Genomic DNA, 16,621 nt, shown 5'->3' with positions numbered 1-16,621 from the left:
TACAGAGTGTAACTTTCCCGTGTGACTGTTGCAGATCTGCACTATAAACTGATAATGGAGCCCCCCAGGTTGAGTAGAAAAGGTAAGAATGTTGGTCTTCTAGTCAGTTCTAGTAGTATAGAGTATACGAAGATCAGTCAAGATTTATAAATTCTATAATAGTGACATCTGTTGTTGGAGACACCTGAGAGTGTCCCTGTGTGTCTTGGTGATTTCAATCAGTCACCTTTCACAATTCAAATTTTGTCTTAAAAAATTTTCACTTACTTACTCTTTGACCACTAGTTTGTACGTGAGATCACAACACTACAGTAATCCTCTGGAAATACAAACGTACCGTCTAAGCCAGTGTTTCCCAAACTTTCTTTCTGGGGACCCATATTTTAAAAGTCACAAACCTTTGCGACCCAAGTCATTAGACATTATTCATAAACTCCTGGGAAACATGATGCGAGACAACCCAAAAGAAAATCTCTTGCGACCCACCTGAGGGACGCAAGCCAGTCTTTGGGAAACAATGGTCTAAGCTGTCCCTAATTGTCCGAACGCATAATTAACATACAACAACATATATTTTAAAATAACCCACATAATACAACAAATTATATAAAATAAACCCATTGCCCAGTGTCTGTTCACGATTGAATTATTAAATATATTATTATTAAGGCAAAATAATGTTTTAACACATACTTTATATTGGCTTGCTATATCTCAGTGGTTCCCAAACCTTTACTGCAGCGCCCCCTATTGTAGACAGGACTATTGTCAAGCCCCTATTATAAACAACCCCCTATTATAAACTGCTATTCTCACTGATTTACAAATCAGTTCAGTTTCACCACTGTGGCACAAATAAGTAAATACCTAGAGGGGCCCTGCCCCCCACTCTGGAACCAATGTTGTATCTGACGGAGTTATTTCTACACCAGAGCCGATGCAAAGTCAACGCAGCCTCAGACCCCTCACGCATGGAAGGGGGGCTCACAATGAGTTCTACCTGGAGGAGCCGCTGCAGGACATACAGTCCTCACAAAACCGGACTCTGAGGTGAATTTCCATCATCGTCTCTGTGTGTGTGTGTCCTCTCCATCAACTCATGTTGCCATGCTAATGGCCTCATTCACTTTATATTATCTCCCTGTACTTCCAGAACCTTTGGAGGAAGCGGTGATTTTTCAGAGTCCAACAGACAGAACTGTGGTCCAGACATGAATGGAAGCCGCATCACTTCATTGCAGCCTCTTCAAATCCACAGTGACCCCTCCTGTCCACCACGAGCTCCCACACTACAGGAGTGTGAGGTTATCATCCGGCAGCTGTACAATGCTAACAGTTTACAGTCTCAGGAAGTAAGTCACTGACAGTAAAACATATTTTTTATGTGGTTGAACTTCCCTAACTGGGTGATGTGTCCCCGTGTCCACAGCTCCTACGTGTGAAGGCCGTGCTCAGAGATATTGTCCTGAGCAGAAAGATCTCACCAGAAAACTATAGCCTGACCAAGGGCTACCTGGTCGACAGTCCAAGGTAAAACACCATCTTTGTCTTTATTTATTTTCATAAATATATTTATCTTTATAAATCTATATATAGTTATAATAATACTATGTATAGTTACAAAACAGTCATGCTGTTCTTTTTGTGTAACTTTTTTGTATCTTTCAAGCAAATCCGAGGAAAAGTCATGTCCAAAACTTAGACTGCAAACTTATCCAGGATTGAGGTTTGTGTCTTTGTCTCTTAACCTTTTTTTTCTTTGCTTTTTTTGTCACCTCTGCTGATATAAAACATATTAATTAGTCCACCCCGTGTTTCCTGCTCCAGGTCTGGACCTCCTCAGTCTGGAATCATTCTCCCAGCCCTTAAGCAAAGCCTGAGTCCAACCGTAGCAGAGAGACAGCGTAGAACTCGCACTCTGCAGAAAGACCGTTTTAAAAGGACTGCACTGAATTAAAACCAAATAAATAAGAATTACCAGCATCCTCCTCAGGACCCAGGTTTTTATGGTCCTTAAAAAAAGCCTTAGTCACAAGAACTGATGCAAGTAAGTATAACAATAAAAAACTGGAGATATTTTTTGTTTGAACAACTTGACGGTTTTTGTAAAGAAGTTAAAATTATGTTCTAATTTAAATTTTTGGTTTTGAAAAATAAAACCAAAACAGAAAAACATAATTCCAGACCATTAAGTGAGGGAGGCATCCATATGGGCCAGATTTCGAGAAAAAAAGTCTTGTCTTTGTAATGCATTGATTCCCAACCTTTTTTTGGCTTGTTACTCCCTTTGTAACATCACAAATTTCTCACGACATTTTGATTTTATTCATGAAAGTGAAATAATAGTTGTTTAAGATTGTGTGTGTGTGTGTATGTGTGTTATACACATATTGTATGTTTTCAATTATCATTTTACAAGAATAATAATTAGTTGAAAAAAAATATTTTTATCAGTAATGTTTTTTATCAATTACCTGACATGTAAGGCAACCCCATTTGTAGTCTAGGTGATCCCATGTGGGACCGTGACCCCAAAGTTGAAATACACTGATGTAATGACTATGCACTTCCATGCAAACACACGACCAATACAATAAACTTATGGTATTTTTGCTTAATTTTACATCAATATTCGTAATGTCTCCTTACAGTGCAACGGTGGCTAGTTTGTTCATGATGTCAGAGAAATGTAGAAATGATCTAGAAATGATTGCATCTAAAGTACAGCCTGGCTGTCTTGGATTTTTCTGTTTAGATTCAGACTTAGAAATAGAAAGAGGGCATAAAACATTTCTTTACTAATATATTTCCATTTCAAGCCTTTGTCACCCCAACCTACTGTATATGCATATCTTTAATTTGGATATTCTCAAGTAGTGTTTGTAATTACAAGACACAACGACAGTTTAATCTAATTTTAAGTCTTTGTTATTCTACTAGCCTCAAAGACCTGTTTGTATTTATGTATTTATTTCATCACCAAAAACAGAACCAAAAGCTCACAACGGCCATTTGCACATTTAAATATGAGTTATACAGTCAGTATTACAAATTATTTATATATTCAAATGTGTACATATTTGAGTTTTAGGAAAGTAATCATAAACTTTTGGTCCAGTTTGAGACTTTTGGGTATTGTTCTTTTACAGAACTCTGGATTTCAAGCTCACAAATCAAATTACCATAAAAGTTTAGATAAATGTTCCGATGCCTTAGCTGCAGTAACATTTCTGTTGTACTCAGTCGCAGTGTGGTTTAATAAATTTCAACATTAAAACGCTTTATGTTTTCAGTTATATGGGGAACATGGTTGTAAAAGGAAGTACAGCGTCAGTAATCTGTGAAAGTAGACATATTCAAATTCCCCTAGCCTGGTTTAAAAACAAAACCTGACAAAAAATGTCTGATTGTGCAACATTGAGTGCAGAGCAGGTTGAGAACTGCATAGAGCCAGACTGGGCAGATCATTCCTGGAATTAACTTGGCTCTGCTTCCTACACAGACCTTAGGGAAAGTGTTTACACTGCTATTTAAGTTTGTATTTAATGTGCTCTGTTGATTAATGCTAAATTACATTAACCAGTCACATCTGTTTGTTCATCAGAGGCCCATGTTGTGCAGACATTTTCTGAATGAAGACATAAATTCAAATTTCCTGATTGACAATTCCTGCAAAATTTGAGCTGCATTCAATTGCATTGTCTTTAAAAAAGCACCTTAAAATTAGGGTGTTGCATTTGTTGCATTTACCATAACTAGCTTTATACTAAGATTGTTCTTTGGACTTCACCTTTGAAGTAAGTTTACTGCAGCTGGTGGATGTTGAAACCAGAATATTTAAGATGAATTTGTATTGCATTATTCAGCTTGTATTCAGTTAACCCTACATTTTAGAGAGACACACGATAACTATAATTGTGCAGAGATTACTAATAAATTAATTAAACACACAAATTAAATAAGAATACAGAAACAATATACCTTCCAAAAATAACCTAAAAACAGTTTTGCTATAGGTTTGTACCTTTTGACTCAGGTTTCCAGGAACTGTCTTGCCTTGATTTCAGTTTTAGTAGAAAATTAACTGACCAGTAGTTCTTCTTTCACATCCTGTTAAATATTTATCTATAAATCCTCTCTGGGTCTTATCTTTTCCCTCCACTTAGCAGATCCATCTTCTTCATTCTCTGTCCATAATATCCACCATAACAAACAACAAGAGTCCCAGTTGAAAGAAAAATTACACTTTAAGAGTTTCTCTTGCCCCACTAGATGGAGACCTTCCTTTGTTTCAGGTCACACCCAGTCATGCCACAGTCTTCCACAAAACCTCAGACATTTTTTATCCCCCACATAACAGGCGCAAAGTAATACTTTTCATACTTTGTGGCAATGTAATCGGAACAGCCTACATGATCCCAGTGTTCCTTTTCTGACAAGATGTCAAACAATATGCCTGTCAGTGTCAGTTGTTTTGCTTCAAACTCATGCAGTAAAAACGGGGCTTTTGTTCGTTTTGTGTTCAGTCCTAATTTGTTGCATCACTGTGTCTTTGTGGAATTGTGGGAATTGGCAAGTATTAGCCACCAAGTCCCAGTGGGTGCAGATCTATTGAAATTCAGACAGTGTTGCAGTGCTGGTGAGGGAAGCTCGGTGCCAGCTGCAGCCTCAGGAGCCTGGGTGTCTAAAACTTCCACTACTAGAGGAACCGATACACAGTTTTCTACTGCCATCAGTACAAATAATGCCACATCTTTGCAGATTCCGACACCAAAGATTTGGGTTTTTATTTTATTTTTTTGTATCTTTATTTCTATGAATGACTCTTATCTTTGGTGGTGCTGTGCTCTGCATTTTAATTTAGCCTCTCTTCTGTCAGGATATTGTATTTTGGCTTGGTCTGCCCCAAACTGTTGTGTCACGGTTGTCGGTGGTGAGCCAGATAATACATATTTGTATAATGAGATTGAACAGAGAGAAGTTGGAGAGAAACAGGAAATGAAAATAAGGAAATATATGTTTAAGGCTTTTTATAAACATGACATTAAATACCTTGACAGTTTAAGTCTGACTAATTTCTTTGGTATTTTACACCCCAAAAACAGTTATAGAGAAATAGATGTAAATTTAACTGTTGCAATAATAGTTTGATTTTATAATTGTTTTGTGCTCCTGAGTGTTTGATCAGGTGAATATTGTGAATACACAATATGCACTCTTGTTAATATATTACTCTTACTACTTTAATATATTACCCGTTTTTAAATAACATGTTTTATAAATAACATTATTATCAACAATAATTGTAGTTCACACCATTAATGTCTGTTTCAACAATGTATTTATAAGTGAAGAAGAGCCGAGCAAATTAGACATATTTTAGTTTTTTTGTTGTTTTTTTTCCCTTTTAACTAAACAAGTTGACTTTCCAGCCAGCCAAGTCGCCCCCTGGCGACTTTCTGCTGCATCCGGATGTTTTCACTACTGATAAAAACGTTTTCTTGCTGTACCATGAAAATTCGAAGAAATAATAGTTTCCTCAAACTCGTTGGTAGGTTTTGAGTGTTAAGTATAGAGGGTCATACGTCATCACCCACCCATCACTTCCCTCCCATCGACACCCCTCCCATCGACACCCCCTCCTCTCGCCCTGTAGTCCGTGACGTACTGATAGAGAGCGGGACCTGCCCTCCCGTCGCCATTTTTCGGTTCTGTACTCATACTTCTTGCGGCGCGGGTGAGTGGGACAGGAACAGAAAAGAAGGGAAGTTTATACCCAAATAACGCATTTTACGGATTGGAATTGTCCGTGAGAAGTCGGAAATGCACGCGACAGCCACGAAGCCGCCTTCTGGCGCGTGAGAGATGCACGCGCGGGACCCGAGCCGCTGCCGCGAGACAATTTTTTGTGTGAAGACGTGTTTCTGTCCGCCATTTTTTCGGCTCCGCTGCCTCCAAAGTCTGCCCGGAAAAGTCAAGAAAAGGGGACTCAAAAACGCATTATCCGGACGCGTGCCTTACTGAGAAGACAAAAGAAGATATCGAGTGAATAATCTGCTTTATAAGCCGCGGCTGGTCGCTCAGTTTGGCAGACATGTGGGGCGATAAAAGATAAATACCCGAGGCCACCTTTTTCCGCTCTCATTACTGACACAGTGAGTGGACTAGAGACGTTTATTATAAGAAAAGCCTGCTGTGTGTTTTTTCTCGGAAGGCGAAACGAAAAAGAGGAAGCTTCATTGAACATTCTTGAGCCCTAACCTCCTTCGATGGCAAGTTAAGGGTTTGTTTCATTCCTGTTCGGCTCCATGTTGGTTAACTGACTGCTAGCGACAGGAACCACAGTATGCTCCAAAGTTGGTTTCAACCAGTCTCCGCCTGTCTCTGAAACGACAGGTTGATTGTTTCTTGTTTGTTTATTTCCGCTGTATAACAAATAGCTAATTTGTCGTGTGGCCTCTGTGCAAAAGCACTCGAAAAATCTCAAACGAGCCACAAATGCCCTGCCCTGCAGCTTCCAAGTCTGGCTATTGGCAGTGATTGAGTAACTCTAGCAAGCAAACACGTTTTAATTTTAACTTATTGTCTAGTCTGCTTTGTAGTGTTTCCCATATCGTGGATTGATACTAACTTATTTTAGAACAAAAATAGAGAACATGTCTGCTAGGTTTGACTCGTCTGATCGGTGCGCCTGGTATTTTGGACCCCTGTCGCGACAGGAGGCACAGAATAGGTTACAAGGACAAAGGCATGGAGTGTTTCTGGTTCGAGACTCGTCGACTTGTATCGGCGACTACGTGCTGTCAGTGTCAGAAAACTCCAAAGTGTCTCACTATATCATCAACTCCTTGCCCAGCAAGAAGCTCAAGATTGGTGACCAAGAGTTTGAACACCTCTCAGCCCTCCTGGAGTTCTACAAAATCCACTACCTGGACACCACGACTCTGATAGAGCCAGCATCCAGGTAAGGAAGTCACCTTCTGCCCCGTCTAAGCACTACCACATTATGTTCTTTAAACGACATGAAGCACCACATTTCCATGACTGTTCTTACAGACTGATCTAGGCCAACCAGCATGTCTGTTTTTATCTGGCCTAACCCACTTTTCCCTGCAACACTCAAGAAAACTGCAACTCACACTTCTCCCTTCTGGTCCAATCTAATGAACTTTTTATCTAGTTGAGTATTACCCATTAAATGGTGCTTAGTGCTTCAACAATTCTCAAAGCGTAAAATCACATGCAGTAAACTAGGTCATTTATTGATCTTTAACGATTGATTTGTGAAATCTTGTTTAATTTTATTTTTGTCCAAATCAGCAATTGTGAAACAAAGAGATTTAAAAATTTACTTAGGAATGAGTTGATGGGTTAAATGCAGATGGTTTCTCTTTGGGCGTAAATGTCTTTTTATGTGCATTGCAGAGGTAATTCTTGAAATTTTCATAAAATTCTTATAACTTTTTAATTCTTGGCAAAAGGTGTAATGCACATATTCTTAAAATCTTGCATTTTGCAAAGAAATATTGTTTTAAAAAACAAGGATGATACATTCAAATTTTGTCTTAATTTTTGCCTTTGTGTTAGTTTATAGAAAACCCTCAAGCACTTAGGTCTAGGGATGTAACAGAGCATTGTGAATCGATTAAAGATTGATACAAATGCATGACAATTTCCATTGGTTAAAAAAAAAAAAGAATCACGCAACAAGGTGTAACGAATATCCTTCGTTATCTCAAAAAGTCAGTGGTCATACCATTAGACTACACACTTAATAGAGTAGGTGGCAATATGTGCCTAAAATCATTGGGTGTGAACAAGAAATTGTTTCCCTACGTAGCTTAAGTGACATTGGGTGTTCAAACTAAACGTATAAAGAACTTATTCCAGTTCTATTTTTAAGAGGAGATAAATGGTGATGTGCAGTGTTTCTGTATAGAAATGTGCATTTTTTGTATTCTGATATTTAAGATAATTTCTTTGTGAGGTACACAAGACCATTTTAGTTTGTTATGGTATGTGCTATGTTCCTTCAGAGAATCATTGTGTTTGGTCATAATTTTGTCTGGAGCTCGTTTAGTTTGAAAACAATTGTGATAAAATTGTAAATCATTTAATACTGTATAATGAGTTGAGTGTATTGTTAGATCCTTGCCTTTGGTCATTTTAAACAAAATTTTGTAAGCTTTTTGCAAACTTTGTTTTTACATTTTAAAGCTAAAGGATACATTATCACTTGTCATTTATCAGAGTATATTAAGTCCAAAAATAAATTCTGTTTTTTGTTCTCTGATTGCAGTGTTTTAAAATAGCTGCAGCTTTATTCAGGTGTTATCATTTTATTTTGCTTGTTGATAGTGTTATTAATCGGTCTCCTAATGTGTTGTCAACAGACATTAAGACAACATATCCTAAAATGGAGACATTGACCCAATGTTTACTAAATAATCACCATTCAACAGAACAGATTTTTGTGTTGCAATAAAACTTTTGATATGATTATGATGTGGTTGCATAACCACTAAGCGTTATTTATTTATTGTTGAATTTGTCACATACAGTCACCTGATTGTGGTTGCCTCACACTTTTTTTCTCTCTTTTGACTTCTGTTTTTCTTTTTGTTTTGTAACAAAAGGCAACCATGCACAGTGAGTGGTCCAATACAGCCCATGGGTTGCCCTGAGGATAATGTGGAGTATGTTCGGACTCTGTATGACTTCACGGGCAGTGATGCAGAGGACCTTCCCTTCAAGAAAGGGGAGATCCTCATCATCCTTGAGAAACCTGAAGAGCAGTGGTGGAGTGCTAAGAGTAAAGAGGGACGTGTCGGGATGATCCCTGTCCCCTATGTGGAGAAAGTGGTCCGGCCAATAGCCATGTCTGGCCAGCCATCCCATGGATCTCGCAACTCCAACAGCTATGGCGTTCCTGAGCCCTCGCACACTCTTGTCCATGCATACGCTCAGCCCCAGACACCTTCGCCTTTGCCCCCTGGCACACCCGGAGCAGTTATCACCCCTCTACCGTCCATGCAGAATGGCCCTGTCATGGCGAAAGCTATTCAGAGACGAGTGCCCTGCGCCTACGATAAAACAGCTCTTGCTCTAGAGGTAATGTATGGTGAATATAAATCAGTGTCCTCTGTTTTATCTAAAAAGTGTTCTTGGTCTTTTACCTCTTTGCCTTAAGGCAGCCACTTAAATGTGACTTTTTTATTATGCAAGCATAAAATGAATCCATGGTTTCCAGTTTTACTCCAACACATGCAAAGCCTGGGGACAGGTTTGTAGATTTGACATACTTCAGAGAATACAATTCCAGAAGCCTCAGTGGAAGCCATGTAAGAACACAAGCCAAAATCTTATTAATGAAACTGCACTTCCTTTTATACTTTGTTTTAATTCAATTACGTAGTAAATTATTAAGAATAAAATGAAAGTGGTACAGAGTTTGTGTTCTTTTCAGCTTACATTTGAGTTCTTTGTAAGAAGTCACCTTTATGTGCCAAGAGGGCAGACCAATGAGCTGTCACCCTATATTTTTGTCATGTACAGTACAAAACAAGTGGGAGCTGTTCACAGGAAGGTTACAGCATATGTTAGTATTCTTAATGTCTTTGGTAGACGTCTTAGTTGCGGTAAGTTGTGTTGCACTTGTGGGCCACCACAAATGAGTTGGTGTTTATGAAACTGCAATTAATTTTCACCTAATAAGCAACAGGAATAAACATTTGTTGGTAAAACTATTTCAATAACCTGCGCTCTTTCTGCAGTCTAGAAATTTCTTATTTATTTATTTATAATTATGAATTGAACTATGCACCAATTACCTGCGTTCTGGTTTGAGAAAACAATAAATTTGTTTTTTTTGTTCTGGATGTGATAAACACTGAATAAACTTCAGGTTTTTAAAATTTAAAAGGAGATTTTTTTTAAACCCAAATGTTCTTAAATTACTTTTTTTATACCAACATTAGCCTTAGTTTCACTGACTTGGCTCAGGTTTCAGTCAGTCTTCTAGTCAGTTGCTGCATTTCTTATCAGTGCAACTTGGCTCACACCAATCAGTTTTGACTGTAGAAGCATGTTGAAGCATGTGAGCTTGTGCTTAATGTGCACTTCACATCTATAGCAAGGCTCCTAAAAGCTTCCACTGTTATGGCAGACTTGTTTGTATTGATGGTATTGGAAGGCGGGGGTGGACATAAAATATATCATTGCAAATTAAGATTAAAACTTTATCTACCTAAGATTAAAATTGGTCCTGTAATATCTTTTATACAAGAAGTTTTGTCTGGTATTGTTTTTTTGTGGTTAAAAATTGTTTGCCGGCAGCTGAACGCTTAATCTTAAAGCAAAACTTAAGAATTCTAGGAACACATCAACACGCCCCTCATTCATTATTTATAGCTATACAAGTCATAATGTGGCATTAACCAACAAGAGTTTAGTAAGTGAAGCCATTGTACTCGAAGCTAACATTTAGGAGATGTTAGTTACTCCAATGGCCATTTGTGTATTTCCCCACTTGTTCTTGTAAATTGTTGTCAAGTTTCCATTCACACCTTTGACTATGTCGTTGGCCCACACAAACTTTTTTACTTGCAGTTTCAAGCCTTCAATACACTGACAAAGGTTGGTGTGATGGACGGTCACAGATGGCTGACTATTATGTTAGCATCATGATCGCTAGCCCCACATTTAATTAAATGATAAAATCCGCCAAAATAATTAATGAAAATGAACCGGTTGTTAAATAGTAAGTGCACTGCAAAACTATTGCGAATGATTTAGGTTGTTAATAAACTTGCTGAGACTGAATAGGATTGTCAATGCTAATGTTTTCTGACAGACATTGATTTATGCCAATCCATTCAATGCTAGGTTTCAGTACCTGATTCCTATTTTTAGCCTGATTCTGCTGCTTTCCAGTGACATCAGCATGCACCACTGGATGTGAGGAGTCATTTCTGCATCTCCAGATGATTACTGTGATACATTTGTTCCTGTGTCTCTTTTATGGAAACAAGTGTAATTGTACAGTGAGCAAACCTGGTGGGTGGTGTTGTAGAAAAGGTTAGCTCTGTAACAAAATTCACAAATTGATACACGTTAACAATGTGTGCATATCTCAATCAGTTTGACTGTAAAATTATTCTACTCGAACTTTAAATTCAATTGGATGTTATCTGCTCTATTTACTGCTCATTACTACCCAGTTTTCTACCAACAGTTGAGTGCTTTCCAGTCAACACAAAAACTGATTCTTTATCTAATCAGCATGTGAACTGGTGTTTTCAGTAAATGCGCAATACGTCTTGAATCAAGCACAGGTTACATTTACATTTATGCATTTAGACATTTTTATCCAAAAGGACTTCCAGAGGTGGATTAACAATATCAAACATGTTGTTCCTCTGGGAATCGAACCTAGGACTCTGCTCTCTTCTTCTGAGGCATGCATACTAACAGCCACACGATGAAACCACAGGTTTCATACAGGTTACCTGTATATGAATAAAATTGTCTAAAGGATTAAATGACAGTACGAACAGAGACAGATGTGACAGCTGTTGATTTTCAATCCAATATCTTAAGATGACTCATGTAACCCCTGCTTGTTAAATCCTCTCTTCGTCTGACTATGGTTTTTAATAGGTTCTGGCCTATAGCAACAACTCTACTTTTGTACCATAGTTATTTTCGGGACCCTGGGCTTCAAAAAGCAAAAGCCATTATTTACCTTAGAGACAGGCGTCCCCATCAAATCATGTCCTCAGTTATTTAGACCTCCAGATTGAGGTTCTTATTTTTCTGCTTATATTGCTTTTAGTCATATGTTAGTCAGACATGTTACTTACACAACAATGAATATACACTTTAACATTTCATATTGAAAGTTTTATGATTTTTTCCTACACAGTGGTTTAATAGGCAGATTCCAGCAACTTGTATGACTTAGCAGCATTCTTGTCAATCCAGAGAGACATTGAGGATTATTGTAACTGATGACGTTGAGGACTGGATGTCCTTGAATCCCTACATTGAAGTTAAAGCCACAAATAGAAACCCCCTGTACTTTTAAATCATTGGTTTTCGTGATGGGGTCTTTGTCCCTCTCTAATCCTGATACAGACCAAGGTTTAAGAGATTGGGGTCACGTCGTGTGACAAACTCTCGAGTGATTACACTCTGCTTCTGTCCTCTCAGTGAAACACACACTAGTAGCTTTTGCACGAATCTTATTCTGAGAAAAAAGTGTTGGTCTCCATATTAACTCCTGACCGATCTACTGGCCTCTGGTTGCTCATCCTCTTGCTGTTATTTGTCTAGTTTCAGCTAACACTATAGCTAGCAATCACACTTTGATTATCTATAAATCTCTTGATGTTTAAAGCAATTTATTTAGCAGTTATTTTTGGCTGTACTTTTTGGCTTGTACTTAAGCACTCAGAACTCCAACTCTGCTAATATTAAAGAAACACTGCCGTTTTTGTCTCCATGGTTTTTCCAGGGCGTTTTTCTTGCACCAGGGCCTGTTGCAACACATATGTCATCGATGCTTAATTCCTGTACAAAGTGTACCGTATAGTACCACAACATCAGTACAGCAAAATATACATAAAAAAAAAAAACAACAACTGTCAACTTATCAGTGTTAATGCTAATGGAACAAAACAGTCAAAAGAGAAACCAGGAGTTGAAGTGGAATCATTAGAGCCCCAACTACAACTTTTGTCACTGAAGTGTGATTGTACCTTAATATCATGTGTATATGTGTCAGTTTGAGTTTTTCAGACTGAATCCTGAATTTGAAGGTGGCAGTGTTTCAACTATTTTGTGTATATTAATGAAATTGTTCAATTTGTTTAGTAATCACAGTGGAACTTCGGGTTTATTACGATAAATTGTTATTAATTGAGAACATAATTAATCCTGCTTAATCATTATTTGATTTTTAAAATATATATTTCTGGAACAGAAAGACAGCAGAAGATGTTAGTGTTTCTCACTTGATTTTATTTGTGACTAATTCCAATTATGGGAAAGTGTCAAGAAAAATGTTTACAAACTCAAAATTTGGCCTCAGAGTTGGTGGATTTTGAGTCAGTTAGTAAGGGGAGTATTCATGTTATTTTAATCAGTTTTTAAACATTTCTTAGACTGCACCTGGGTACTGCAAAAAAAGATTTCTTAATGTATTTACTTTTTTTTCTTTTTTAATCTTGCCTCTCGTTTTTCTCTTCTCAGGTTGGTGACATTGTCAAGGTTACTAGGATGAACATCAGTGGTCAGTGGGAGGGAGAGGTGAACGGACGGCGAGGTCTCTTCCCGTTCACACATGTGAAAATCATAGACCCCCAGAACCCAGATGAGAGTGACTGACCTCAACCGGAGCCTCTCACCCCAACAACAGCGTGTTCCCAAATCTGCTGGCTGTCGCCACCTTTCCCACCAGTGTCATCGTGGCTACGTGCTTGCCTGCTTAGGGCTGTGTTATGGTTGCGACCCCTCTTGTTGCCAACCATTGCGAGGCTTTTTGGACTGTTTACAGCTTTGGACATTGGATCCAAACTAAAAAACCTGACCCCACTTCCTTCGCTCCTTTTTGCCCTGGTCTTGGTTCCAGCCTGGGCAGTGTTCTTGCATTAGTGTCCATTTCATTTCCAGATCACTGGGCATCAGTTTGAGTGTGTGTATGTATAAGTGCATGTGTGTAGGTGTGTGTTTACTATAGATATTTACCACATTTCATGACGACCTGTCTGTTTTGATTTGAGTTCTCTTAAGTATTTTTTGTTTATGTTTGAAGTCCCACATAATTTTGAAAGTGTCAGTGTGTTGTTGTTGAGGATAGTTCTACAAAGTAGGGGAAAGCTTTGTCCCTGTGGACTTGAGAGCACTGAGACTATAAATGAGCTGACAGCCAGTGGGGAGTTATTTCTCCAAAAAACAATCATGTCACTTTTGTAGCTTAAGCGTTGAATTGTGAAGCCTTTTCTTGGGGATGAGGGTCCTGGGTTGTAAAGACATGGATTGTGACTGAAATAGGGCTGTCACTTATTCAGAAGGCAGGCCTCCTTACTTGTGCTACACAAACCATGTGTGTGTTGTGGTTTGACTAAAGTAGTGAATAAAAGTGATTGGAAACCATTCTCATCATGTGCAGGCACAGAGGCATTAGTCACAAGTTCAAAAGCAGAAAGGCAGAACTCATGAACTTGGAATGTATTGTGTTTGGATGTTTTTGTGGTCTATCTGGAGGACTGTTGAGCTGCTGTGTTGACGCAAAACCACATAGTCACTGGTCCTCCTTTACTAGTCGGCCCAAGGCTGGCCTGCAGGTATTGTTGCCTCTGCTGGACATTGAAGCGGACTGCAAACTCTGTGTTTGTAAATGTGCAAAACTTGCACAAACTTGCTTGACTCTGGCCAAGAACCGTACTGACATATTTACCTGCTGCTGGAGGTGGTTAAGAAACCCTGCCAGTTGTGTTAACTTCAAGATGACGATTTCTGCTGTGTCTTTAAACCGAGTGCAGCTGCAGTCGGCCTTTGTTCATGGTTAGATGGGAAGAGAAACGGTAGTTTCTGCTGGCCAAAACCTGTGGATTTGGGGCCATGACATGGCCACTTGTTGAATGCAATGCCCTTCAGCAACAAAGTGACATGCATTAAATGCAATGCCAAAAACCTTTTCATTAGGTTTTAAAGTACCTAACAACACAGCATCAGACCTTTAATGTTTGAAAGAAAAGTGACAGCCCTAGACTGGAGATTAAATAAACCAGAGGAGATGGATTTAACTGTAATTGTAGATGTGATCATGTTCAACTTGGCACCATTCTGGCTGAAAAGACTTATTTATCTTTAAGACATGACGCGGCCATATGTGCTTTCATCTCTTTCCTGGTTTCTGCCATATGATCAACAATAATTGCGTGTGTGTGACTATATTTGTTTTATTTCAGAGACAATGTATCGTAGGGTGGTGATTGTTTTTTTGTTTTTTTTTGCATGTCCACTGCGTATCTCCTAACTGTCCCGTCTCATTCATAAGGACATTGCTCAGAAATGTTGTGGGTTTTTTCCAGTGCCAACAGCACCAAGCGGATACATTTCCAACTCTTTTGCATTGGAGTGTTGAGCTTCAAACTGGCTGGCTAGAAACAAGCATGGGCAGGCTAAACTTCACCTAGGTGAGAAGTCACACTGTCGCTAGTGCAAGGTCAGGTAATTGAAGAAAAAGTCTCAGCAAGCCAACAAGATCCTATAACTGCCTTTAAAAGAAAAACAACATTTAGTATGGTAAATGCATCTTTAAGTGCATGATACCCCGTCTCTAACCTTCTGTTTTTAGTACATCATCACTCCTGAAAGTTTTGGCCTTTTGACCTGATCTACTTTGCTCTGTGCACAAGTTAGTGGTCCTAATGCAAATCCACTCCTGCAGAGCAGTGGCGAGTACTTGTCTTCATATTGTGCTGCTCACCATTTCAGTTTGATCAGTAGAAAGTCGAGAGTTGTGCTATTATGGTTCACCCTGTTACATCTGCATCTCTGCTGTAAAGAATTTTTTTTTTCTTTTGGCTTTTTTTTTTTTCCCTCTTCCTGCTTTTCCTCTAATCAAAACCCCAGCCGTTTGCTCTCAGTTATTCTGTGCAGCTTGAACCAACATGCTCTTCACTTACTCAGTTTGTAGGCGGTCATAATAAAAATCAAGGGTTTTTGTTTTAAATGAGCTGTTATTAAATTGGAAGTACCTACGGTGACATTTACAAAAGGGAAATATGCCTGCTGGTTGCCTCCGTGCATGACCTCCTGGCCGTGGAGATGGTCCTGCTCGGCCAAATGCTGCTTAATGTCATTTATCTCCTCTTTAAACAAAAAGGTTTCTTTCATGTTCAGCCCCGTGTGGTCTGTGCAGACAAACAAACCGTTGTGGGTTCTCCCTCATCAGACATCTGAGATCTACTAATTAAGCAATACGCCCTCGATTAGTTCCTCCTTGGAGGTGAACTCTGCTCTTCTCATGCTTTTGAGTTTTGTAATGGCATTAACAGTATTACTGTGCTCTTTTTTCTCATACTCTTAGGAAAGTCTGTCTTTTACTTAAGAATTGACGATTGTGCCTTTTATTTTTCTTATACCATTTACATGTGTTAATATTTCCCATGGTTAACACCTGTTGCTGGTATTGACCCTTTATGTACAGAACAAGTAAATAAAATTTAAGTCTACTTCTTTACATGGCTGCAGTACTGTCGTCATTCTGCCGGTTGCATGTTTAAACCATAGACTCTTAATAGGAAGCTTGGTTTTCTGCTTTCACATACCAGTTGTGTAAGGGAGGGCTGAGACCACACTCTGTGAGAAGATAGATTATTGATAGGTTTAAAGTTGTCTGTCTTTCTATTCCTCCATCTATCTATTGCAGGATTCTTGCCAATGCACATCCCTTGAAAAAACCCCATGTACTCGCAGCAAATAATACATGACAGATTAGAGCCTGTAGTTTATTAAAAAAAGGGAAAAAAAATAGTTCCCTTTCTTAATTTTATATTCCTGTTTTCAGTGGGTTTTACAGTGAACTGCTTACATTTACAGGAACAAAACTGAA

The 16,621-nt window shown here is 38.6% G+C and overlaps 2 protein-coding genes across 2 annotated transcripts in view; both read left to right on the top strand.

The window, feature by feature from the left end:
- ccdc74b (coiled-coil domain containing 74B) overlaps nucleotides 1–6,022 on the top strand; it is an 8,235-nt gene extending 2,213 nt beyond the window's left edge. The window contains exons 2-7 of the mRNA XM_008324815.3: nucleotides 35–82; nucleotides 933–1,050; nucleotides 1,154–1,352; nucleotides 1,430–1,530; nucleotides 1,670–1,726; nucleotides 1,828–6,022. Coding sequence (XP_008323037.1) covers nucleotides 35–82; nucleotides 933–1,050; nucleotides 1,154–1,352; nucleotides 1,430–1,530; nucleotides 1,670–1,726; nucleotides 1,828–1,957 — 653 coding nt within the window. The 3' untranslated portion in view covers nucleotides 1,958–6,022. The remainder of the gene's footprint in view (nucleotides 1–34; nucleotides 83–932; nucleotides 1,051–1,153; nucleotides 1,353–1,429; nucleotides 1,531–1,669; nucleotides 1,727–1,827) is intronic.
- crkl (v-crk avian sarcoma virus CT10 oncogene homolog-like) lies at nucleotides 5,701–16,249 on the top strand. Its single transcript, XM_008324816.3, has 3 exons — nucleotides 5,701–6,964; nucleotides 8,637–9,111; nucleotides 13,252–16,249. Exons 1-3 carry the CDS (start codon nucleotides 6,657–6,659, stop codon nucleotides 13,384–13,386), a joined length of 918 nt encoding a protein of 305 aa, XP_008323038.1. The 5' UTR covers nucleotides 5,701–6,656; the 3' UTR covers nucleotides 13,387–16,249.
- The last annotated feature ends 372 nt before the right edge of the window (nucleotides 16,250–16,621 follow it).

This window comes from Cynoglossus semilaevis, chromosome 14 (genome assembly GCF_000523025.1).
Source record: "Cynoglossus semilaevis isolate Cse_v1.0 chromosome 14, Cse_v1.0, whole genome shotgun sequence".
NCBI lineage: Eukaryota > Metazoa > Chordata > Actinopteri > Pleuronectiformes > Cynoglossidae > Cynoglossus > Cynoglossus semilaevis.
The sequence above is the reverse complement of the archived record's forward strand: the minus strand, read 5'-3'. Positions and strand labels throughout refer to the sequence as shown.